Genomic DNA, 24,779 nt, shown 5'->3' with positions numbered 1-24,779 from the left:
TTCCTAGTTTAAGTTCAAACACGCGAAAACAAACTTTATAAACAAACTACATAACCAAAGTAAAAGTTACTTAACATTAGAACGCTCAAATTAAAATATGAAGCATAACTAATAACTTTACAATTTTTCTCACATATATTCCAACAATGTCACATAACATAAATGGCAACACTTTAATGAACTATTCCCAGTGCTAAAAATAGGCTATACTTCATTTCCAAAGATGACACAAATGACCTATCACCAAAGCAACCGTTGAATCCTGTTTTTTCTCACAATAATAAAGTACTCTTCATTCCATAATACACTGTGGCTATAAAACAGCTAAGTTTATAAATATGATTTATGATTAAAAAATAAAGGGTAGCAGCCTCTACGATGATCAAAACCATTACCTGGGCTTTAGTCTGTGGTTCTACAGGACTCTTAAGATCACTGTCTAAAACTGTGACTCAAGGGGCTCCTGGGTGGCTCAGTTGGCCAAGCACCGAACTTGATTTTGGCTAAGGTAGTGATCCCAGAAATGTGGGATCAAGCTCTGCATTGGGCTCTATACTCAGCAGGGAGTCTGCTTGAGATTCTTTCCTCTCCCTGCTTCTCTGCCTGGCACATACATATTCTCTTCTCTCTCTCTCTCTAATAAATAAGTTAAAATAAATAAATAAATAAATAAATAAATAAATAAACAAACAAACAAACAGACAAACAAACTGTAACTTAAATTAAGATCAATGTCCCTTTTCAAAGATCCTTCTCCCAGGGCTAAGAAAATACTTTAGGAAAAGCCCAGCAAAACATAAGCTTCCAACCTAGCTTCTTTGACATTACATAAGGCCAAAGTTTCTTCTTTCTAACAGAAAATATAGAAGATGAAGGCATATAATTTAATAAAACACCATAAAAGATCTGTTGGAGTAGCTTACCTGGTCAGCCACTCCTCCAGGCAAAATGGTTTTTACTATCACGCCAGTTGCTTTTCCTCCAACGATGCCAAATCCCAGTCCAGATCCATCATTCACCAGTTCAATAGTCTCCACATGCTGCCAGTGAATCTGAAAACAAAACTCCTATATGAGTTTGAAAAAATTTGGGAAAACTGAAACTTTATTATAGTTGATATTTCTGTGAATATTATCTTATGATTTGTATTAAATAATGGAGGTCATTGAAAAAAAATAATGGAGGTCAGACATAATAATAAGCCTTAACAATGTCCCTTTTATTTAGTATACTTTCCTTTCAGCAGATTGTTACTGCTATTGATAAAATCATTCTTGAAATTATCAATACATCATTACAGTGACCATTTTTAACCAGTTGAAGATAGGCACTGATTTTCAAGATCCTTCGTAGAACTTCTTAAAAAAAAAAAAAAAAAAAAGATCAAGGAGAAATAATCACCTGTTAAGATTATCTTCTATAAAATCTTGCCTCAGAGGATTTCAAATCAGAGGACTCCTGAAAGTCACTGACAGCTAACTCTAACAGTTATAATTCTGTAATTCATAAAGCAAAATCAAGACTATTATCTGCTTACAGAAAGAGTCAGGTTTGTTGAAGAACTGAATTTGTTTTCCGAGGAACGTGGTCAACTAGCAGAATTACACAAAGAAAGGTAAAAGCTGATTTAGAAGGTAGAAACTTAATCCTAATTAAACAACTAATATTCCAAGCTAGGGAGAGATAAAAAAATAAAAATGGGAAAAACTCAAAAATACCAAGGACCTATAGGAAATGGAAATCTGTAGAAAACCAAAAAGAGCTAGAAAAATAATATCTATCCCTTCTACAAATCTTATGTACTCACCGGGTTAGAGTGAGCTGAAATTGTACTGGCTGCAGATGGAGAACGGGAAACTATGGGGCTGATGAGTTGAGGCAATGAGCCTCTGGCAATAACTAGCTGAACGTTATCCTTGGCTTTCTGCAGGATGCTGATAGCCTGCTGATGTGTGATTGTCTGATCAAGTGCCTGTCCATTGATAGCAAGGATCTGATCAGTTTCCTTCAATCTTCCATCTCTATCAAGAAAGAAAAAAGGAGTAAAAGCTAATCGGACAGCTCCCAAGAAAATGACAGCCTCTTTGGCATATATTTTTCAGGTTATTTTAAGCCAGTTTTCTAATGTCCGAGTTTTTAAGCTTTTCCCTGCAATTACTTTAAAAAATATGTTTGGGGGACACCTGGGTGGTTCAGCAGTTGAGTGTCTGTCTGCCTTCGGCTCAGGACATAAGCCTGGAGTCCCGGTATGGAGTCCCACATCGGGCTCCCTGCATGGAGCCTGCTTCTCCCTCTGCCTATGTCTCTGCCTCTCTCCCTGTGTCTCTCATGAATAAATAAATAAATCTTAAAAAAAATTTTTTTAATAAAAATAAAAATATGTTTGGGCTCGAGTTATCCACCCCTAATCAACCCCACCCCTAATCAACCCCTCCCATTTAGAAGCCACCTTCTTTACAGCAATACACTCAACCTATGTGTTTTATCTTAGATTCTGTTTCTATTTACTACAAATAAAAGCAAAGGTATAATAAATGTTTAGTTGTTTAGAAAATATTGCTCAAGTTATCATGGGTCATTTGTATACTTTTCTATAACAACTTTTATTTATTTATTTTTAAAGATTTTATTTATTTATTCATTAGAGACATACATAGCTAGAGAAAGAGAGAGAGAGGCAAAGGCACAGGCAGGCTCTATGCACGGAGCCTGACATGGGACTTGATCCTGGGTCTCCAGGATCACGCCCTGGGCCAAAGGCAATGCTAAACTGCTGAGCCACCCAGGCTGCCCTATAACAACTTTTAAATCTAATCGAAGAGCCCCTTTAAAAAGAATAATGTCCTAATCGAATTTTCCTTTCCTTCCTAAAAAATAATTATGACTGTATTTAAAAGATACTCTCCCTTCAAAGGACTTGCTTTTTATCACAGCAATGTTAAAGATTTCTAAAAACTGATTAATAACAGATTATATTAAGTTTCTGTTTTTATTCATTTATTCTAAATTCCCCCAAGGTCATCAACCCCTTCTGAATACAGTATCAAATACAAAGAAGATGCACTGAGAGTCTCACCTGTGAGCCACACTGCCCTCTTGGATCTCTTGCACAAATATTCCCAGTTCTCCCCGGTTTTCACTTCTTAGTCCCACAACACTAAACCCAAGGCCTCCACATGGAGGTTTAAGGAGCTCAAAAACTTCCACATGGCGACCCTTTTTGGGAAACGAAGTAAGAAATAAAATTAAAAATTAACCGCTCCATTCACAGTTATTTTATTAGTGGCATTACTTAGTTTTAAAAAATAATTTAAAGGAACTTTCTCAGATAACCTTTATCACTCATCACTTGGAATGAGGTATTTTATTATTGATCCTAAAGAGAAAAAAAAGAAAAATGATATAGAAAAATTTCTGAACCATCCAAACTCACATAAAATCTACTTTTTTTTCCATTTCAATTCCTTCAGATGTTATCAATGTCTTCCTAAATATATTTAACAATATATACATCTATATATTGTAATATAAATATATATATTTTTTTCCAATTATTCAGGCTTGTTTATACCGTTCTATCATAACTAATAGGAATAAATGTTCTTACCTGGGCCATATTTTTGATTAGTTGATCAAATTCATCACAAGCAGGTTTCCCATTGATATGTAGAGTACCAGATCCTGTAAATGCTTCCAGATTCCCATTATTTGAGGATAAGAATAATTCATTTTGCAGGGTAGGAATTACAGCAGGGCTGGTATGTGGAATGTGGGCATATTCAACATTTGAAATAGCTGATGTTGTAGTGTTTACCTAGGAGCAATATAGAGATTATTAACAATTTGATATTCCATAAACTATTTCATAGAAAACATCTCAAGACGGGTAGAAATGAAGTACATATGAAATTTCAAAATTTCCATACCTTTGATTCAGCAACTCTATTTCAAGAAATTAATTTCATGGAGAAAAATGAGAATAATATACAAAGATGTGTGTATAAGGATGCTCAATGAAACACTGTTTATTAGGTGGAAAAAATTTTAAAACCTACCTTCAGTGTTGAACTTCAAGGTCATTAAAACACATACATTCACATTCATATACTACTCAGGTGAAAAGGCTAGTTATCAAACAAAGTGTATAGTATGACATAATGTACATTAAAAAAGATGTTCAATTTTTTTAATTTTTTAAAAAGATTTTACTTATTTATTTGACAGGGAGAGGGAGAGAGCACAAGCAGGGGGAGCAGCAGGAAAAGGGAGAGGGAGAAGCTGACTCCCCGCTGAGCAAGGAGTCCAAAGCAGAACTCAATCCCAGGACCCTGGTATCATGACCTGAGCCAAAGGCAGACACTTAACCAACTGAGCCACCTAGATGCCCCCAAAAAAGATGTTTTCATTTGTATTAAGCATCTGGGAGAATATATCAATATAACACTAGTTCCTAAGAGACGGGAGGCCATTTAATCTATAGTCTTGAAGTTTTAGAACAATGTATGTAGGAAAAATTTGGTCTTTCTCAGAGAGAGAGAGGTCTGATCTTTACTCCCAGTTGCTAGAAGTAACCTCTATACCCTTGGACTTTACTGGATAATAGGAGTGTCTTTACTATTCATGGTGGGCTCCATGTCCACAAGATACCAGCCCAAACTGAGACTAAGTTAAATCATAAACGCAGTTATTCATACCTATGAAATGATACCCTAATAAAATTTCTGAAGACCAAATTCAGGTGAGCTTCCTGGGTTGGTAATACTCCCACATATTGTCACACATCAATTCTGAAAAGGAAACACTTTGTAAGGAAAACAGAAGCTTCATATCTGAAATCCTCTCAGGCTGTACTATGTGTCACTTCCTTTGGCTGATTTTTTACCTATATCCTTTCTTTATAATGGACCATAAGCATGAGTGTAACAGCTTCCAGTAAGTTCTATAAGTCCTTATATTAAATTATTGAACCTGAGGGTGGTGTGGGGAACATCCAGAACTTGCAGTTTACCTCAGAAGTGAGGGTGATCCTTTGTGGATTCTTCTTGGCCCTAACTTGATAATTAGAACTTAACTCTTTGCTGTTGGTGTCAAAAGTCTAGAACAGAGTTGGAAGTCTGGAGGACTGTGCCCTCAAACCTTGCAGTTTGGCTAAATCCAGGTACAATGACATAAGTAACCACAATTACAAAAAAGATAACTCCATTCTGGAAAAGCATTCTATAATTACTTATATGTGCCTGTTACAAAGAGCACCAAGTTAAAGCTAAATAATTTCCCATTTCTGTAGCGTGTCTATAATGTAAATTTTTACCCACAATTATTTATTTGAAAGAGTACATCAATAGTGCTTCTGAATCACTCTCTGAATTCATCTCCTGCACTGTGTCCCTCACCCAGCAGGCTCCAGCTATACAGTTCCTCAAACCAAACTGCTCCTTCTATCAGCCACATGCATCCTTCCCCAACATCTATATACTTATTGCTTCATTTCTTTCGGGTGTGCTCAACTTCACCCCAGAGAAGCCCTCCCTGACAGCCCGACCCAAGACAGCACCCCACCATTATTCTCCATGAGCTTACCCTGTCCTGTTTTTCTTCTTGGAACTTAATACCACCTGCCATGTACCCTGTTACCATGGAGCTTCCGTCCCAATCTGTGTGGACAAACTATGTAGAGTTTTCCAGTGGAGGAATTGGACTATTTTATTCTCTATTATATTCTTCATTCTCTCTAAGAGTGCTTTACAGAAAGTTGACATTCAATATTCATTTACAGAATATTCATCTTTCTAGGGACTTACTCTGATCTCATCTCCCTCATCCCTCCAACTATCACTATTTCCATTTTTCAGATGGCAAATTATACACATTCACATAACCTACATAAGTAGATTTTAACTTGGATTTTTTTCATCACTATATTACTATTTGTACTATACACATAACAGATACATTTGAGATATCACTTATGGAAATAAGACATTGGATGAAGTTTACACTGATTGACAAAGCAATCAAATATTTTATAACCCATCACCAATCCATGCCTAAGAGTTTGTTACCTGTCCTTAAAGTTAAAGAGAAGACTCAGTAAGTTAATTAAGTCACCAATAATCTAACTTACATTGGCTTATATTATATTGGCTATCTACAATCACAAATAAAAGAGAGAGATCACTGTGTTTAAAAGAGGCTTTTGGGAATCTTTTGGCTATTTTTAAATATATAGCAGGCATGACCAATTATTATTTTTCAAAAGCAAACTCCTTATGCCAAACTTGATTTTTTTTTATCCTAAGCCATGGCAACTTCAATAAAGTCTGCCAGCAGAAGATACACCGCTCAGGTTGAAGCAGATGGCATAATGAAATCTGTGACAGGTTGGGGATCCCACACACCAAGACCTAATGCCTATAGTATGTCTGCATAGGAGAAAAATATTTGGACTTCTACCGTGGTAAACCAGAATGAACAAATCACATTCCAAGAATAGAGAGTTTATCTCTATGAAGTTAACTGGTGAAACAGAAGCTCTGATTTTATGGAAGATTAGGTGAGAAAACACTAAAAGTAAAGTTATAGGACCAGAACAAGTACAATACTATGAGAATCATACAAAAGTATTGTTTATCAATGTTTTTTTTTTCCAAATTTGTCAGTCTTAGTGTCAATGACTCTTCCTATCTCCTCCTGGCCCTTGAGGTCTATGCAAATATAAGAGTAGAGGTTAAAGAGATCATATATTCAAAAACAATAATTATACCATCATACAAAATGGTTGTTTTAATGTGCACATTCACACTCACAGAAAAAGCACAAAGACACCTTTGACTCTGCTGTAACTGTTTAATAAAATGGCTTTCTGAACTATAATCTCCTTAAGAAACAGGAATGGATCTTATCTGTCTTGACAGATCTGTTCATAGCAGACATGGAATAAATGTTTAATAAAAAAAGTTTGACTCCCATCTTGGCTTATAAATATAAAATAAACAGAAGAAAACACAACTATCTGGTGATTTTTATATACAGATAAACAATCTGTATAATTTATGGAAGTTGCTAATAACTGAACAAGAGTCACCAAATAATTATCTGTTCTCTGTTTAAGTTCTGGCTGAGTATCTCAAACTAAAAAGGCCTTTTATGTTCTTAGTAAATAAACATATTAACTTAAATTATGGATTTGAATTAGTGCTAATACCTAAAACAACTTAAAATGAAGGTCATATAATTATTTAATTAAAAAGTCAAATTCTTTGTAAAAAGACAGGATGAACCACCCTTCAGTATTTACAAGTATAGGTGAAGTCCTCTTATAAAATGCAGCCAGACAAAGCCCAGGTGGTTCAGCCAGCTAAGTGTGTGACCAGCTCAGGTCATCATCTCTGGGTCCAGGGATCCTCAGGTTGGGCTCCCAGCTCAACGGTGAGTCTCCTTGTCCCTCTGTCTCTCCTCCTACTTGTGTTTTCTCCTCTCAAATAAATAAATAAAATCTTAAAAACAGAATAAGATGCAGTCAGAACAGGAATTGGTTCCGTTATTTCAAAAAGTCAGATAAAGCAGATATCATAATACAGGGCAAATACATAATTTAAGTACTTTAACTTAAAGCATGAATGTATTCATTCACAAATATCTTGATACACGAGAGGTCCCCACCTTCTCTCTTGCATGAACTGTACTGTTTAATATGGCATTATTTTCAACTAGTCTCTTGAAGATGCAACCAGAATTTGGACACCTGAGAAATAATTTCATTAAGGAAACCTGGGTTTTTATGAGATCTCTCTTCAGTGTTTTATAGTGTGATTACACACAATTTGTCAACAACTGTTTTGTTAATTCATTTTCGTAGTCTTTCAAAAAAAATTTAAGTTTTCATGAAAAAAATCTTTTGCCATAAAACTTTATATTAGATAATAAAGTCATATAATTTTAAAAATAATTATGACTGGCAAACAGCTCTAAAAATGACTTTGATAAATGTACATTTACCTGATGACAGCTGGAGAAGCACACACAAGAAAATATCTGAACGTGTTTTGTGCTGTGAGCATCAGTCGTTTGCCTTATAGGACAGCATCCTTTCACCTAGCAGGTCACTTATTTAGAGGTGTGCTAAGAGAGTTGCTTCTTTTAGGACAGCATTTCAAGAAAACAAAAAATCCTCTTTAGTTCTATATACAATTAAGCTTACCCTGTGGAACCAGCTAGATCAGAATAACCCACTGATACCAGAAAATTTTTATAAAGATGATATCAACCAGAAAATTTATATAAAGAGCTGTTAAAAATATGTAAAAGTATCAAAAAGAAACAACCCCTTCTGCCATATTCTATTCATCAGAAGCAAATCAATAAATCCACCCTATACTCAAGAAGATATCACACAAGAGTACCAATGCCAGAAGGCAGGGATTACCAGTGTCCATCCCAGAGGCTGACTACCACCACAGCAAAGCATAATAAAACTGCTGAAAGCCAAGACAGAAGGAAGATCTTCAAAGCCACTAGAACAAAAAGGCACCTTACCTTCAAAGAAGAATAAAACTGATGGCTAACCTTTCAAGTTAATCAATGAAAAACAGAAGACAACAGAATAAAAAAGAAAAATGAAAACAAAAAACTGTCAACTTAGCATTTTCAGAATACCTTCCCTACACACACAAACACACAGTGTTGTTTCAGAATTGGACTAAAGAAATACACAAATAAATTCTTAGAAATAAAAAAGATTCCTGAAGGAATTTCCTAATGCAGGAAAGATTGAATAGCACGAAAAAGGGGTTAAAAATGTTGAGAAAATCAGGGCACGCCTGGGTGGTGCAATCTATTAAGCATCTAACTCAGTTTTGGCTGGGGGTTATGATCTTGGGGTTGTGAGATGGAGCCCTGCACAGGGCTCCAAGCTCAGCAGGGAATCTGCTTAAGGTTCCCTCTTTTCCCCCGCCCCTCCCCTTGCTCACTCTTATATTCTCTTTCTAAAATAAATAAATAATTTAAAAAATAGAGTAAATCAATGAGAATTTCTTAAAACAGTAAAGACAATTGTGGAGTTTTAAATATTGGTAGAAATGAAAGTACACAATAATTACACAGAAGATATGACTAGAGTACATGAGGTTGAACTGTATGAAGTTCCTTCCATTTTCCAGAAAGTAGCAAAAGTTCCAATCAAAGTAAAATCAAAATAATTTAAGGGTAATATATATGACAAGACTCCTGTCTGGCCTAAAAGAAGAAAACTCAAATCTCAATGTTAAAAAAGATCCAATTAGAAAATGAACAAAGACATTTCACCAAAACGGATATGTGGATGGCAAGTAAGAACACAAAAGGCATTCAGTATTATTATCCATTAGAGAAATGCAAATTAAAAGCACAAAGAATATCACTATATTTAGTCATTCTGACAATAAAAAAAAAGTGACAACACCAAATGCTGGTAAGAATGTGGAGACCATGGACTGCTGGTGCACTGCTGGCAGGAATGTAACATGGAAGAGCCCCTCTGACAAAGAGTTTGGCAATTTCTGAAAGAAACCAAACATGCATTTACCACACAACATGGAAATTACACTCTTAGGCATTTGTCATACAGAAATTAAAATTATGTACACACAAAACCACCCAGCACCTTTACCTATAGAGTGAAGATCTTGAAAGAAACAAAAGGTCTCTCAGGAAGTGTGTCCATACTATGGAATAAAGCTAACCAATAAAAAGGAACAAAATAACAAAATATCAATATACACAACCACTTGGATGATTCATAAGAGCATTACATGGAATGGAAAAAAAAGACAATTTCAAAAAGTCATGTATACTATGACTATGTTTTTATAAAATTCTTGAAATGATTAAATTATAAAGATGGAAAAGTTGCCAGGGGATGGGGTGGTGGCAGGGAGAGAGCAAGGTATAGGGATTAATGAGTAGCACAGAGAGATCACTGTAGTGATGGAATAGTACCTAGATGTGAAGTTATTACACAAATCTATGCAAGAGAAAGAATGACACAGACTGAAAAAAATTGATACATATTCAACCATTATCAGTTTCCTTGGTTTTAATAATTTTACTATAATTACCAACATGTCACCATTGGAGGTAACCTGGAGAAGTACATATAGGACCTCTAAATAATACCAAAAGTTACTGTGAATCTATAATTATTACAAAATGAGTTTTTTTTTTTTAAGATGACTCAAATAAGCCAAGGATACTTACTATAATCTTTAGGATAACCACTAAAAGAATATTAAAATTAAGTATAAATAGCATGCTAATGGAAGAAGAGATGAAATAAAATGTGAACTAATAAAAAAAATATAAGACAAAAAGAAAATAAAAATAGGAAAATAAAATTTATTATTATATTTAGTAACTACAATTTTCAGATTGTATAATACAATAAAACACAAATACATCTGTTTACAAAAGATATGTTAATAGTTAAAAAGTAAAATTGAAAGTAGAAAGATCTACCATCCCTACAGTAACCAGAAGAAGTCTGGTCCATCTACCCTACTATCACACAAGTGGATTCTAAGTCAAGAAGCATTACTCAAGACAAAGAGGAACAATTCACAGAGATAAAGGGTTAATTCAGTAGAAAGACAAGACAGTCTTAGTCATCTAAAAATGTAACCTCAAAACATGTAGGACAAAAGGACTCAGAAATCAAATGAGAAACAGATAAATTCACAATCAAAAGTAGAAATTATAGCTTATCTCTTTCAGTAACTAATAGAATATGGGGGACAAGTTAATAAGGATATGAAAGATCTGAACAACATTCTAAATACAGTTGATACAGTCAATTAAAAAAGCAGCTCTATTTCCTAGGGGGAAAAAAAAACCTAGAAACTAAAACATAAAAAAAGATTGCATTAAAATATAAAATTATTTTTAAAAACTAGAATACAATCTAAAGTTTATAGACAGAGTTCCATATATGTGACCACATGATTTACCATGCCAACGTAAGGGAGAAATAATGATCTTTTCAGGAAAAAAAAAAAAAGAATGATCTTTTCAATAAATGGTTCTAGTTCAAATGGATATTCAAATGGAAAATTAACATACATACTTCACCTCACATCACAGTGCAATTTAGAAGCTAAAACAAGCTTCTGAGATAAAGTCTCTATATCCTTGGAATAATCAATGATTTAAGTAGGACAAAAAAGGCAATACACATAGAGGAAAAGTTTTAAAAATTAGACCTTATTAAAATTTAAGAAAACCCTCTGGTCATCAAAACATGTAACTAAGAGAGTCAAAAAGCAACACACAAAGCAGAAAAAGCTGCAATACAAAAGTCAAAAAAGATGGTATGCCTGGGTGGCTCAGCAGTTGAGCGTCTGCCTTCAGCTCAGGTCTTGATACTGGGGTCCTGGGATTGAGTCCTGTATCAGGCTCCCTGCACGGAGCCTGCTTCTCACTCCACCTGTGTCTTTGCCTCTCTCTGTGTGTGTCTCTCATCAATAAATAAATAAAATCTTGGGGATCCCTGGGTGGCGCAGTGGTTTGGCGCTTGCCTTTGGCCCAGGGCGCGATCCTGGAGACCCGGGATCGAATCCCACATCAGGCTCCCAGTGCATGGAGCCTGCTTCTCCCTCTGCCTATGTCTCTGCCTCTCTCTCTCTCTCTCTCTCTCTCTCTGTGACTATCATAAATAAATAAAAATTAAAAAAAAAAAAAATAAATAAAAAAATAAATAAATAAATAAAATCTTTAAAACAAACAAATGTCCAAAAAGAAGTTATACTCAGAAAATATTTTTAAAAACTCTCATAAGTCAGTAAGACTGACAAACCAATAGAAAAATTGGCAAAAGACTTTTAAAACAGGAACTCCAAAAAATAATAAAAAATAAAACAGGAGCTCCACCAAGGAGGATATCCAAATGACCAATAAGCGTATGAAAAGGTGCTCAGTATCATTAATCATTATATGGTACTACAACATACACCCAGAGTGGCTAGGATTGGAAAATGAGAAATTTAAAGCTGAATGTACCAAATGTAAGTAATGATGTGGAGCAATGAGAATTTTCTTATAGTGAGCATATATCTTATAGATATATCTTATAGAGCACAGACCTACAACTACTTTGACAAAAAATTTGGCAGAATCTATCTTATATATCTTATGATATCTTATATATATCTTATGATATCTTATATATCATATATCTTATAGATATATCTTATAGAGCACAGACCTACAACTACCTTGACAAAAAATTTGGCAGAATCTACAAATGCTGAATATGTACCTTAAGACCCAGAAATTTCACTCTTAAGTAAACATCCAAGAGAAATGCATGCTTATGAACATCAAAGGACATGTGTTAGAATGTTTATGGCAGTTTATTACAATCAGCAAAAGTACAGATATATTCTAGTTCTATTCATACAATGAAAAATTAAAAGAACTACAGCTACATCTAATAACACGGAGGAATATCACAGACACAAAAAGTGAAGACAAAGCCAGGAATGAAGCATGTATACTCAGATTGTGTTTATATAAGATTCAAATACTTATTTATAGGATAAAAGTCAAAACAGTGTATGATCTGACTTCTACAAGGAATCTAAAAAAGCCAAACTCATATAAACAGAAAGTAAACTGGCAGTTGCTAGGTGCTAGGGGAAATCGGGAGATGCTGATCAAAGGATACAACCTTCCAGTTATAAGTAAGTGCTAGGGATCTAGTATACAGTGTGGTCACTGCAGTTAACAATACTCTGGTTTAAATATACCATAAAGTAAACCAAGCTAAATGAGCAAAGTTAAGTGAGTAGGTCTTAAATGTTTAAACCACACACAAACATAAAAAGGTTATTACTGAGATGACAGATATGTTAACTAATCTCATTGTGGTAATAATTCCACAATATCAAATATGTGAATATCAAATATCACTTTGTAGATTTTAAACTTACACAGTTAAATGCCAATTTTATCTCACATAGGCTGGAAAAAAATAGTGATTCTTTTGGGGTAGTAGATAAGGACTGCCTGAGGGGACACCGAGCATTGTGGAGTGTTAGCAACTTTCTATACTTTGATTTAGGTGAATGTATACATTCCATTTATTAAAAAAAAAAAAAAAAACCTTGACCTATATAGTTTTCCCCTTTACTGTATATTAATTCTCATTTTCTTTCTAAGTATGCAAGGTAAGTGATAAAATCAGAGCACAGAACGTAGGACACTCCAATGATTGATAAAACACACACAACTAACATGGAAGTGGTTTAAACAGCCTCCATATTATCAGGCTAAATTTTCTGACAGAAACTCAGAATTTAAAGCTCAATTGCTAGGCATATAGAGTGAGAATACAGAAATTGAGTATCTAAAGATAAAGCCAAGTCTATTGCTGTGAGGTATGACCCTCTGTAGACTTGATATGGATTCAAATGGCTAATTCCCATTAACAGAGTAAATCCTTCAATGAGTACTCTAGATGAATCCTCAGCAAGTGCCTTTTAAACCCTGTAGCACATGTAGATTTTTCTTTTTTAAAAAAGATTTTATTTATTTACTCATGAGAGACACAGATAGAGAGGCAGAGACACAGGCAGAGGGAGAAGCAGGCTCCCTACAAGGAGCCCTATGGGGGACTCGATCCCAGACCCTGGGATCATGCCCTAAGCCGAAGGCAGGTGCTCAACAGCTGAGCCACCCAGGAGTTCCTCATGTAGATTTTTCTTGCTCAAAGGTTATGAACTTTTACAACTTGTAATCATTTAATTGTACACCAACATACAAGAAGAAAAAAATAATCATTATGCTACCTAATACTTTTATACTGAAGTATTTTGACCCACCCTGGTACAAGGTTGATATTATCTGCATGAGATTTCAAAATAACAAATTTTTCAATAAAAATACCTACTCTATAAAATTCATTTCATTCCAAAATTACTCAAAAAGATCAATGTCTTAAATATTTTGATCATATAAATATGATCTATACATTTAAGTTTAACCAAATACAATTCCCTCAAATATGCAGATCTGCTTAACCAAATACAATTCCCTCAAATATGCAGATCTGCTAAAAATATTGAAATACTGACTTCTTATGTTTCATCTATCCCTTCTGGGTTAACTGAAAAGGAAATTAATATTATTAGTTTTACTTTAATGGCTAACATCTATCTTTCCAGAAGTACTTGTATAATTGTCTAGAAAAAAATTATTGCTTTGGATCAAACTGAATTTCCTAAAGTATTTTTATATAGGTTATCAAAACCTGTTTTCTGGTTCTTTTATTTTGACCTATTTTGAATACACAGAATAGCAATGAGAATAAAGTGACCCAAATGCTTATATAATTTGAGGGATAGTTCTATCCTTTAAAAGCTAACATATATATTATCTTGAATTAAGAAAGAAAAATGACCACTGCTTTTACAACCCTAGTTTTAGTAGACTTCAAACAAACTTATAAACATTTATTGCTAGTTCAATTTCCCAATTTTTTGTTTGTTTGTTACTCCTTAACGTAATGAGAAATAAGAAATAAGGCACTCTCTAGGGAATTTGCCATAACAGGTGCACCTCATAGAAATGCAGACTGTTTTTTTCTTAATCTGCACCTTGTCTTTTCTTCTTGCAAAACAAGAAAAGTGCTTATTTTCTTGTGAATTTACAAAAATGCTGTAAAACACTCTCTGGAACTGATCCCAAATATGAAATTCAAAGATGGATAGGATACCAACAGCACTTAATGAAATACAGTACGTAAAATGGTAGCAATCACAGGGAAAAAAACTGTTTATACATAATAGAACTGCATTTCAAGTTTGGAAGCAAGGGAGGCCTCCTTTTCCATAAATCTTTCAGTGAAATACTGATTAGAGCACAACTCTGATGCATTATTGAACAGGCAAACTCTTGCACAGTAATTGATGGTGGCACTCTGATTTAATGATCCTTATTTTTAAAGCTAATTAAAGAAATTGAGTTGCATGTTCAAAGGGGATTAGCTTAATGTGATGAGACTATTTTGGACATAAAGTACCTCCATAGTTCCTGAACTAAACATGATACAAAATGGAGCAGCAAATTATAAGGTCGTGGGAGGGGGGCATTTTCTGATGGAATAGGCATAATTTCACATTTTCTATGTGAACTTCTTTTCATTCATTCAAATACTTACTGCACACCTCAAATGTCCAAGACATTGGGCTCTAGGGGATGGGACAGTAATTAAAGAGATAAAATGCTCTGCATAATCACTAATACGTTAGATATCCTATAAAATTGCTTCACCAGGCACCGTTCACCCACCTACTAAGATAGATTACCTTTCTCTTCATAGCTGCGAATTGTTGAATAGCAGAGCAGATAGTAGATAAGAATTTGTAGATAATCTAAAAGTAGCCATTGAAGATCTTTGGCTGATAAATTTAAAATACAAGGTCACTGAATTTAGAAAATAATTCCTTAACCCAAGAACGTTTAAGCAGTCATTCTGAGTAACCAAAATATAAATTTTCTTCATCTGCCTCTGTAAAGTTTCAGTGGTATATTTGTCCTAAAATTCCCACATGCTAATTGAAAAGGATAAATGATCAACCAAGAAACTCAAGATGAAAGGCAAAGAAAAAAATGAATTAAAGAGTACCTAAGACTCTTCTGGTTTTCTCTCGTTTGATATTTAGAAAGGCATAAATAAATGATCAATCATCTTCCTAAAGCAATGAAAGTAATGCGTATTGTTACAGGCTATTAAGTGACAAGATCACGACCAAAACCATAAACTCTATACAACATAAGTGATGTTGTCAAGTTAAATAAATGGCCACATGGCAGGTTATGCTATTTCATTTAGGATGCTCTAGTCTTCGGTCAGAGTTGCCTCTATGAAAACTTTATTCTTAAAATTACATCATAATTAAAATTAATACACAATGCATTCTGCACTAAAATGTCAGTATCAGGGATCCCTGGGTGGCTCAGTGGTTTGGCACCTGCCTTCGGCCCAGGGCGTGATCCCGGATCGAGTCCCACGTCTGGCTCCCTGCATGGAGCCTGCTTCTCCCTCTGCCTATGTCTCTGCCTCTCTCTGTCTCTTATGAATAAATAAATAAAATCTTTAAAATGAAATAAAATGTCAGTATCAGACAGCATAATGCAGAGTATTCCATGTGTATTTTATAAACTAATTTTTTAAGGTATAAATTTCACTAAGATCTTTAAAAATAGGGACGCCTGGGTGGCTCAGCAGTTTAGCACCTGCCTTCTGCCCAGGGCATGATCCTGGAGTCCCCGGACTGAGTCCCACATCGAGCTCCCTGCATGGAGCCTGCTTCTTCCTCTGCCTGTGTCTCTACCTCTCTCTCTCCTCTCTCTCTCTCTCTCTGTGTGTCTCTCATGAATAAATAAAATCTTTAAAATAAATCTTTAAAAATACTCAGTTGAAAAGATTCAAATCGCCCCCAATATCCTAAGATACATATGAATACTTTTTTAAAAAGATTATTTATTTATTTATTTATTTATTTATTTATTTATTTATTTATTTATGAGAGAGAGCAGGAGAGAGCACATGAAGATGTGGGGCAGAGGAAGAAGCAGACTCCTCACTGAGCAGGGAGCCAGATGTGGCGCTCCATCGTGGGACTCCTGGATCATGACCTGAGCAGAAGGCAGACATTTAAACAACTGAGCCACGCAAGTGCCCCTACATACAAATACTTGAGTAACGTTGCAAAATAAAACTTAACTTATACAAATAAAACTTGAACTTAACCACAGTTTTGCTTTAAACTTTTTTTTGTTATTGTTATAAAAAGTTTTAAGTTTATCATTTAAAAAAAAGTTATTTTCTATAATGAAGTAAGATACTATAGAATTCTTTAACCTATACTAAGTTCCCACTGAAACTCCAATTAAAGATCACTAATTTCAAAAGCAATGGTTTCTTTTTCACACTTGTTTGGTCTTTTTTTCACAGTATTTTACTTTTTATTGTTATTAGGGAAGCGGTGTCTGTGATATGTGGGGGGGGGGGAGGGGAGTCATATTCCTATCAGCTCCCCTCATCAAGAGCAATAGTCTATTACCCTTCTTTAAAAAGTTCTCGATGAAGGGGGCACCTGGAGTGAGATCCTGAGATCCTGGTCCTAGTACCAAGCCATGGCTTGTCCCTCTGCCCATCCTTCCTAGGCCCCGTCCCTTCCCTGACCACGACCCCTGCCTTAGCCATGCCCCTCCCCTGCCACCTTGTGCTCTCTCTGCTCCTGCTCTCTTGCTCTCAAATAAATATAATCTTTTTTTTTAAAGTTCTTGATAAAGTACTTAAAATTATTAGTTTTATTCAATCTTTACTCTTATGTGTATATGTTTTTAATAATCTGTGATTCAAAATGGGAAGTGAACATAATGCAGTTCTGCTGTATAAAAAAATACAACTCTTGTCTACAGGAAAAGCTTTATTATTTCAGTTGCAAGCTGAACTAGCTACTTTTCTCAAGAGCACCATATTACTTGAAAAAAACAACTGAAAGTAAAAAAAAAATGACTGTACAAACCTGGTATATGGCAAACAATTTCTCAAAAATAAAGTAAGCCTGTCACTTCAAGGAAAACAACTGACAGGAATTGTTGCAATAGTAAAATGTGAGGCTTCAAGTGAAAATAAGAATTCTGGAAAACTTGTTATCTGTCACCCTGAGCTTAATAACTTTCCATAATTTAAAGACTATTGATAATACCAGAAGCAATGATAGTATAAACTTTTGATATTATATAATGAAATGTGAAACATAATTTTCCTGTTTTCAAATTTCCCAGAAAACCAATGTATTACACAATTATGCGTGGTTAAAAAAATTCAAAGCACAGGATAGATTTTACTGTAAGAGTACAGAATGTTCACTGGTTTGGTTTCTGATACCACCTTATAACTAAACTTTAAGAAACTACCAACAGGGGCACCTGGGTGACTCAGTCAGTTGAGCATCAGCTCTTGGTTTGGGCTCAGTTCACATCTCAGGGTTGGGAGACCGAGCCTGGCACTGAGCCCTTCACTGAACACCGTGATGAACCCTGCACTCAGTGGAGAACCTGCTTGGGATTCTCTCTCTCTCTCTCTCTCTGCCCCATCCCTACCCTTGCTAGACCCTCACATGTGCGTGCTTTCCCTCTCAGATAAATAAATATATTTTTTAAGACTTTATTTATTTATTCATGAGAGAGACACACAGAGAGGCAGAGACATAGGCAGAGGGATAAGCAGGCTCCATGCAGGGAGCCTAATGTGGGACTCAATCCTGGGACCCTGGGGATCACGCCCTGAGCCAAAGGCAGATACTCAGCCATTGAGCCACCCAGGCATCCCAATAAATAAATCTTAAAAAATAAAACAATCCCTACCAATAGTTTTGTGTACTATCAAAGGATATTCACAAAAAGGCTATCCTCCTCCCTTTGCCAGCTAAATATATACATCAACTGAAATAACAAATCCAAACAGATCAAATGCAAAAACAGATATGAGAATCCAGTCTTCTTCTGTTAAACATTAGAGAGATGTACAAAAATGTAAAACAATGTCACTCTTTTAATTTTTAAAGCAATAGGTTTATTACTGCTATTCTCAAATGAATTAATAAATATTTAAAATACTTCTCAATTTTAATTTCTAACCTGATAAATACTGATGCATAAAACCACATAAATTAAAGCTCTTTGAGGTCCTTAGTAATTTTTAAGGGTGTAATGGGGTCTTGAAACCACAGTATCTGAGATCCACTGCCTTAGAATATTAAATTTCAGTGAGAGAAGAAAGCACCAAGAAGAGAATCAATAGTTACTGAGTGCTTGGTAAAAACTCAGCTTATGCCTTAGAGGTTTACCTCCATGCTATATATCATTCCCATATCACAACTAACGGAGGAGAAAAAAGAGGTTCAGCGAAGAAAATACATATATGTATATATTCATTTTAAGAAATAAACTCCTGAAATGTCAAAATACAAATCTGGGTTGTGTCTGTCTCCAGATCCTATTAGACTGCCAGCATCCAAGATCAGATAATCATAACGATGGCCTCAAATCACCAGGAGATCCTTAATTATGTTCACCACATGGTTTACAAGGACAGTGAAACAAAAACAACATAGCCCTATGATTAAGACCTGGGTCTGGAGTCAGCCAGCCTGCATTTAAATGCTAGCTCCACCATTTAAATTCCCTGTGCCTCCATTTCCCCATCCATGAAATAAGGAAAATAACATTATCTATTACATCTACCTACTACTATCAACCACATTAGAATTGTTGCAGTGATGAAACAGGTACTTAAAATAGTTCCTGGCACACAGTAAGAATTTCATACACGTTCATCACTCTGACGATGATAATGGTGTGAATAGTGTATCTTTCCAATATGGTTACTAAGAAAACACTAGTTCTTCAAAGTAACTTCAGTTATTTGGCTAATATATTTATCCTAAAAATTAGTTCTCTGGCAAGGAAAGATAATTACTGATGCACAACAGTTCGAATTTTCATGAATATTTACAGGTCTCTTAATTAAGCAATCATTTACTGAACTTAAATAAAATATCCTATTAGGTACAGAGTAGTCAGAGATGAATGTGGCATGGTTTTATCCCAAAACTAGTAAACGGTCTTCAAACAAATCTGAAATGCACTTAATTCTAAAACTGCTTTTTTGCTTGGTAAGAACAAATGGCAAGTGGAATGCCGCACATACACCACAGTCTAGGCATGTGTGTTGACGTGTATTTGCAGAATGTCTTTTCTTTATTTAAATCTCAACACTTCTGTGCTTTCTTAGCAAAACTTCCAAGGCAAAAAATTTAGAGAATGTAGATTGACCAAAAGTAATATTCTTATCAAAGTATGCTGAAATATTCTGCATCAAAGGGTGAAGGTATTCAAATTAAGTAAATTAATATGCCTTAAATGCCAAGACAAATCGAAATTTAGAAACTGAAAACTTAGGGGTTGCTGAGTGGCTCAGTTGGTTAAGTGTCTTACTTGGGTTCAGGTCATCGTGTCAGGGTTCTAGATCAGAACCCTGCATCAGGCTCCATACTCAGTGGGGAGCCTGCTTGTCCCCTCTCCCTCTGCCCCTTCCCCTGCTTGTGCTTTCCCTCTCTCTCAAATAAATAAAGAAAATCTTTAAAAAAAAAAAAAAGAAATTGGAAACTTAGATGAACAACATGTTAGAATGTTTGTAGTGTTTTTTCTACCAGTTCCACATTTCCAGAAGACAAAACTGATTCACAGTTCACAGTCTGCTTAGAGAAAAATAAAACAAAACCTCACAGACAAGCTTAAATATGTGGAAATGGGCATATGAAGACTGATGGTACTTTGTCACACTGCCTCTCCATTCTACTATTATCCTACCCAGTTCACCTAATCTCTAACAAGTAGCGTAATTATTTAAGAAGCAGAATGAAAGTTCTGGTTTATACTAAAAGGTTCTGATTAAATCTGGGTAAGGATTTAAGGGAAATGGCAAATCTTAATGAACCTGAATTTTCTAAACATTAAGTGCATTTCTCTTTAATAATGCTAATAACTACTTTTCCAACCTATTTATTCCTTTATAGAAGAGGACTAAGAGTTTAGGAACAGTGTAAATTAAAAGTAAAAAAAAGCACTGGCTTTGGGATCAGACAGGTTTACATTCTTCTTCTAAACCTACCAATGAATAATTGTGTGGTCCAGGATTAAGCTATACAACATCTCTCAGCCCCAATTTCTTCATGGATAAAATGGGGATAACACACACCTCATATAACTGATGGACTAGTCAAATGAGATAGTCCACAACACATGAGAGCTTCCTAAAGGTGAGGGTGGCTATTTTTGTTATATAGCTTCAGATGTAAATTAACCTGTTTCGTTCTTAAATTCTTAACTCATTTAGGTTATACCCAGTAAATTTCACATTTTTTCTCTCTTCTCCAAAGACCATTTAACTTTGTCACAAAAACACCATACAATTAGCACCATTTGCTGTTTTAGACACACATGCATACCCAATAGCAAGATGGTGTTGCATTTTAATCCAGCACTGTATAAAAAGCTTGAACACTGCCTTCTTGCCCAGGATAAAACAAGAATTTTAGTCCCTCAAAGGCTCTATATTTACAAACTTTTGGTTAAAGGAACAAACATTTAAAAGCTGTTATTGTACCAAAAATAAAGTATTTGAAATTCCTACAGTAAATAAACTCTATGGTAAATGTAAAAACATAAGAATCACTCCTTCTCTTTTAACTTCTCCTAGATAATGTATGTTAAAGTCTCAAGAAACAGATACTTTCCTGTTAGGCAGCTGCAATGCCCTATCATAAAAGTCAAACCATTTTGGGAGTAAGAAAAATATTTTTTTCATTTTCACAAGCAACAACAACTTGGAAGAATTCCGTTCCATTTTTTGATAATTCCTGTTAACAGGGTTAAGGCATGTTTCCTTTCTCTCTGAACTTCTTCTTCCCCCCAACACCAAGTCGTAACTTAAACTAGACATTCTTGGGAGACAGCAGTTGTTATTCCTCCTTTACTGATTGCATGGCTAAAGATGAATCTTCTCCATTTCAGTTTTAAATTAGAAACCATAGAGAAAAGGGTGATTTTTTTTTCCATTTATAAAAGTACTAAAGCTGAGTAAACACAGACATTGCCACTCTGTACAACGAATCCTACAAAACCGTATCCTTCTGATTACCAAAGTCAGAACAGAGGAACAAAAATGCCCGGCTATGAAAATTTTCATCTTTCCATCAACCCAAAAAATATAACAGTGAAAAGTTAACAGTTCTGCTGATGCCACTGCTTAAAAGCAACATACCTCAACAGTCTGGCCATGAACCTGATTTAGCAGTTTTATAAATGAGTACCCACAGAATAGTAGTTACTCCTCAGGCATGCCCCAGAGAGTGGTGCTCTAGCCAACACCCCCTGCTTACATCATGTATTTGAAAGTGACCCTATGAGATATACATTAACTGCCTATTTCTCTAGGCTCTCTGAAAGTTGTTCCTGTTTTAAGACAGAGCATTGGAAAAAAAAATACACAGGTACAGTACACTTTAGCAGAAAAGCCATCATCACTTAATTAGTATGTGATGCTGTATTCTTAGTGTATACTCTTAGTATACCTCATTCTTAGAAAGATAAAAGAAGCATTTCTCTGAAGAATAATTCTTGTATTTTATGATTATAATTAAAAGTCTTATCTATCAGAAATCAATAAAACCTTTACCATAATTTTGTTGAGGGTTTTTTTGTTGTTGTTGTTGTTGTTGAGGGTTTTCACTATAATTTTTTAAATGTGGAGAAAGAAGATGATTGTTAAATATTGTATTTAATAAAAGAGCTAGAATATAAAGTTGATACAATTTTTAACTTGATAACAATAAAGTTTGATACTGAATGCAAAAGAAGAAAGATGAAAAACACACCTGCAACCTCCAGCCCTCCCAAAAAAAAACTCTACCTAAATAAATCCTTCACAAGTTTCCTCCCTTTCCAAGAACTCACACATAGGCTATTGCCCTGGTAACAGAGATCTACAGGTGACTCTATATCAGGGGTTCTCAATCTCAGCACAACACACATTATAAACCCAATAATTCCTTGTTTTAGGAGGCTGGGCTAGGCATTGAGGATGCTTAGCAACATCCCTCATGTCTACTCATTTACACATCAGTAGCATGGCCCCTACACCCCCACACAAGTTACAACCAACAAAAATGTCTCCATATATTGCTATATGCCCCCTGGAGGGAGAGAATGTAAAATCATCCTCACCTGAGAACAGGTCCTCTATACCCTTGTAAACACTGTGTCCATTACCCAAAATAAATTCTCCTATCACTGCAGAAGAGTCCTACTCATTTCTCAAGACCCATCTTACATGTTGTCTCCAATGTAGTTTTCTTTTATTTATTTATGTATGTATGTATGTATGTATGTATGTATTTATTTATTTATTTATTTATGATAGTCACTCACAGAGAGCGAGAGAGAGAGAGAGAGGCAGAGACATAGGCAGAGGGAGAAGCAGGCTCCATGCACCGGGAGCCTGATGTGGGATTCCATCCCGGGTCTCCAGGATCGTGCCCTGGGCCAAAGGCAGGTGCTAAACCACTGTGCCACCCAGGATCCCTTTTTTTTTAAGATTTTATTCATTTATTCATGAGAGACATAGAGAGAGAAGCAGAGACACAGGCAGGCTCCTCTGTGGGGAGCCTAATACAGGTCTTGATCCCAGGACCCCAGGATCATGACCTGAGACAAAGGCAGACGTTCAACCACTGAGCCACCCAGGTGCCCCCCAATGTAGTTTTCTTGTAGTCAAGGTTAATAATTCCTTCCTCTTCTCCCAATCATTTTCTTACTTAGTTACATAAAACATGTATATTCTTTTTCCCCTCTAGATAACGAGAACCTGTCTTAGTTATTCATAGTATTTTTATCAACTTTATTAATAAATGATTATAAGCCTTCTATAAAAGCACCCATGAGATAACCCTCCCAATGCCAAGGAAAATTTGGCTCGCTGAATCATGTCTGACGCTGAGCAATACATAACCCTCCAACGCTCTCTTGCTCCGTGTGTGTGTGTGTGTGTGTGTGTGTGTGCATGCATAAAATTGTTGCCTTTGCTCCTGAGAAATGGAAATTAAGTGATAATACTCAATTTTAGTTACCCAAGGTCCCTGGAATATCCAGTTCTCTGATATTTTTATTTGGTTTTTGTTTAGATTTACCTTTGAATCACCCACTATTTGATATGTTATGCTATCAGAAGTTGTTCCAAACTTTTTTGGGAATGTGAACAGGTAAAATTTAAAAGCATAAAAATATAAGACAAAATTTGTATACCATGAACCCTGTATTTCAAAATAAAACAGAAGGATCCAATTACTCTAATCAACACTGTACAATAATTTCCAACCTGATTCTACATTAAATCAACACCTCTCCAATTATTTCAAGAGGTGTCACAAAATTTCAAAAGAGAAACTTAGGAAAAAATTCGGGCTTAAATTGGTATGTGTGTGTATATATATATATATATATATATATATACACATTACACATTTAGATGATATGCATATAAGCCAACAGTTTTCTGGGAAAAAGGTGAATGAACAAGGAGCCTGGAAATAGCAAACAACAAGAACAGCAGCAAAATAAAAGAATATCATATTCCAAAAAGGCCAGAAATCACAGACATGGAGAAAACTCCAGAATATGCTGAGCCCTGGGGCTTGTTTCCCAAATCAGCAGCATTTGTAGCCTGAATTACACACATTATTTCTTCAATCTTAGAATTGGTCTTGGTTGCCATAGCTCTTAAAAAAAAAAAATCTCAGGGCTGTCAATTTCTAAGTATTAGTCCTAAATTTCTACTGAAATTAATAATTTTAATTCCCAGTTTTCCTACAAATAACTCAAGGTAAAAAGACATTTCATCTCATGTCTATGGTCAATTCCTAAGGCAAGGCAATTAATTAATCAGGAAAGTAGTATACACCTCTACTGGACTGAAGAAACATCACAGAATAAATATGCAAATCCAATATCCTCATGGCTGACAAGTTTCTATTATTAAACTGCTAACGTGTTTATTTCTCCCACAATAGCTGGATCTTTGTCATGAATACGCATTGAGCCCTACAGTTATTAGCTGTGATGACTAGGTGACAGTGAGGACACTACTTGAGAATTTGCATCTGACAGATCATTGACAC

The 24,779-nt window shown here is 35.2% G+C and overlaps 1 protein-coding gene across 13 annotated transcripts in view; it reads right to left on the bottom strand.

Moving 5' to 3' along the window:
* MPDZ (multiple PDZ domain crumbs cell polarity complex component) overlaps window positions 1–24,779 on the bottom strand; it is a 164,523-nt gene that overhangs the window by 107,261 nt on the left and 32,483 nt on the right. For 12 of the 13 annotated variants that reach the window (XM_041761417.1, XM_041761409.1, XM_041761412.1 and 9 more), the window contains exons 4-7: window positions 3,608–3,814; window positions 3,077–3,216; window positions 1,808–2,021; window positions 924–1,052 (exon numbers count right to left, since the gene is read on the bottom strand). In XM_041761417.1, coding sequence (XP_041617351.1) covers window positions 924–1,052; window positions 1,808–2,021; window positions 3,077–3,216; window positions 3,608–3,814 — 690 coding nt within the window. Of the gene's footprint in view, window positions 1–923; window positions 1,053–1,807; window positions 2,022–3,076; window positions 3,217–3,607; window positions 3,815–4,694; window positions 4,750–24,779 lie in introns of those variants that run through there. The other variant, XM_041761422.1, reaches the window with a different exon arrangement.

This window comes from Vulpes lagopus, chromosome 7, assembly GCF_018345385.1.
Source record: "Vulpes lagopus strain Blue_001 chromosome 7, ASM1834538v1, whole genome shotgun sequence".
Classification (NCBI taxonomy): domain Eukaryota; kingdom Metazoa; phylum Chordata; class Mammalia; order Carnivora; family Canidae; genus Vulpes; species Vulpes lagopus.
This window is presented reverse-complemented; position numbering and strand designations above follow the sequence as displayed.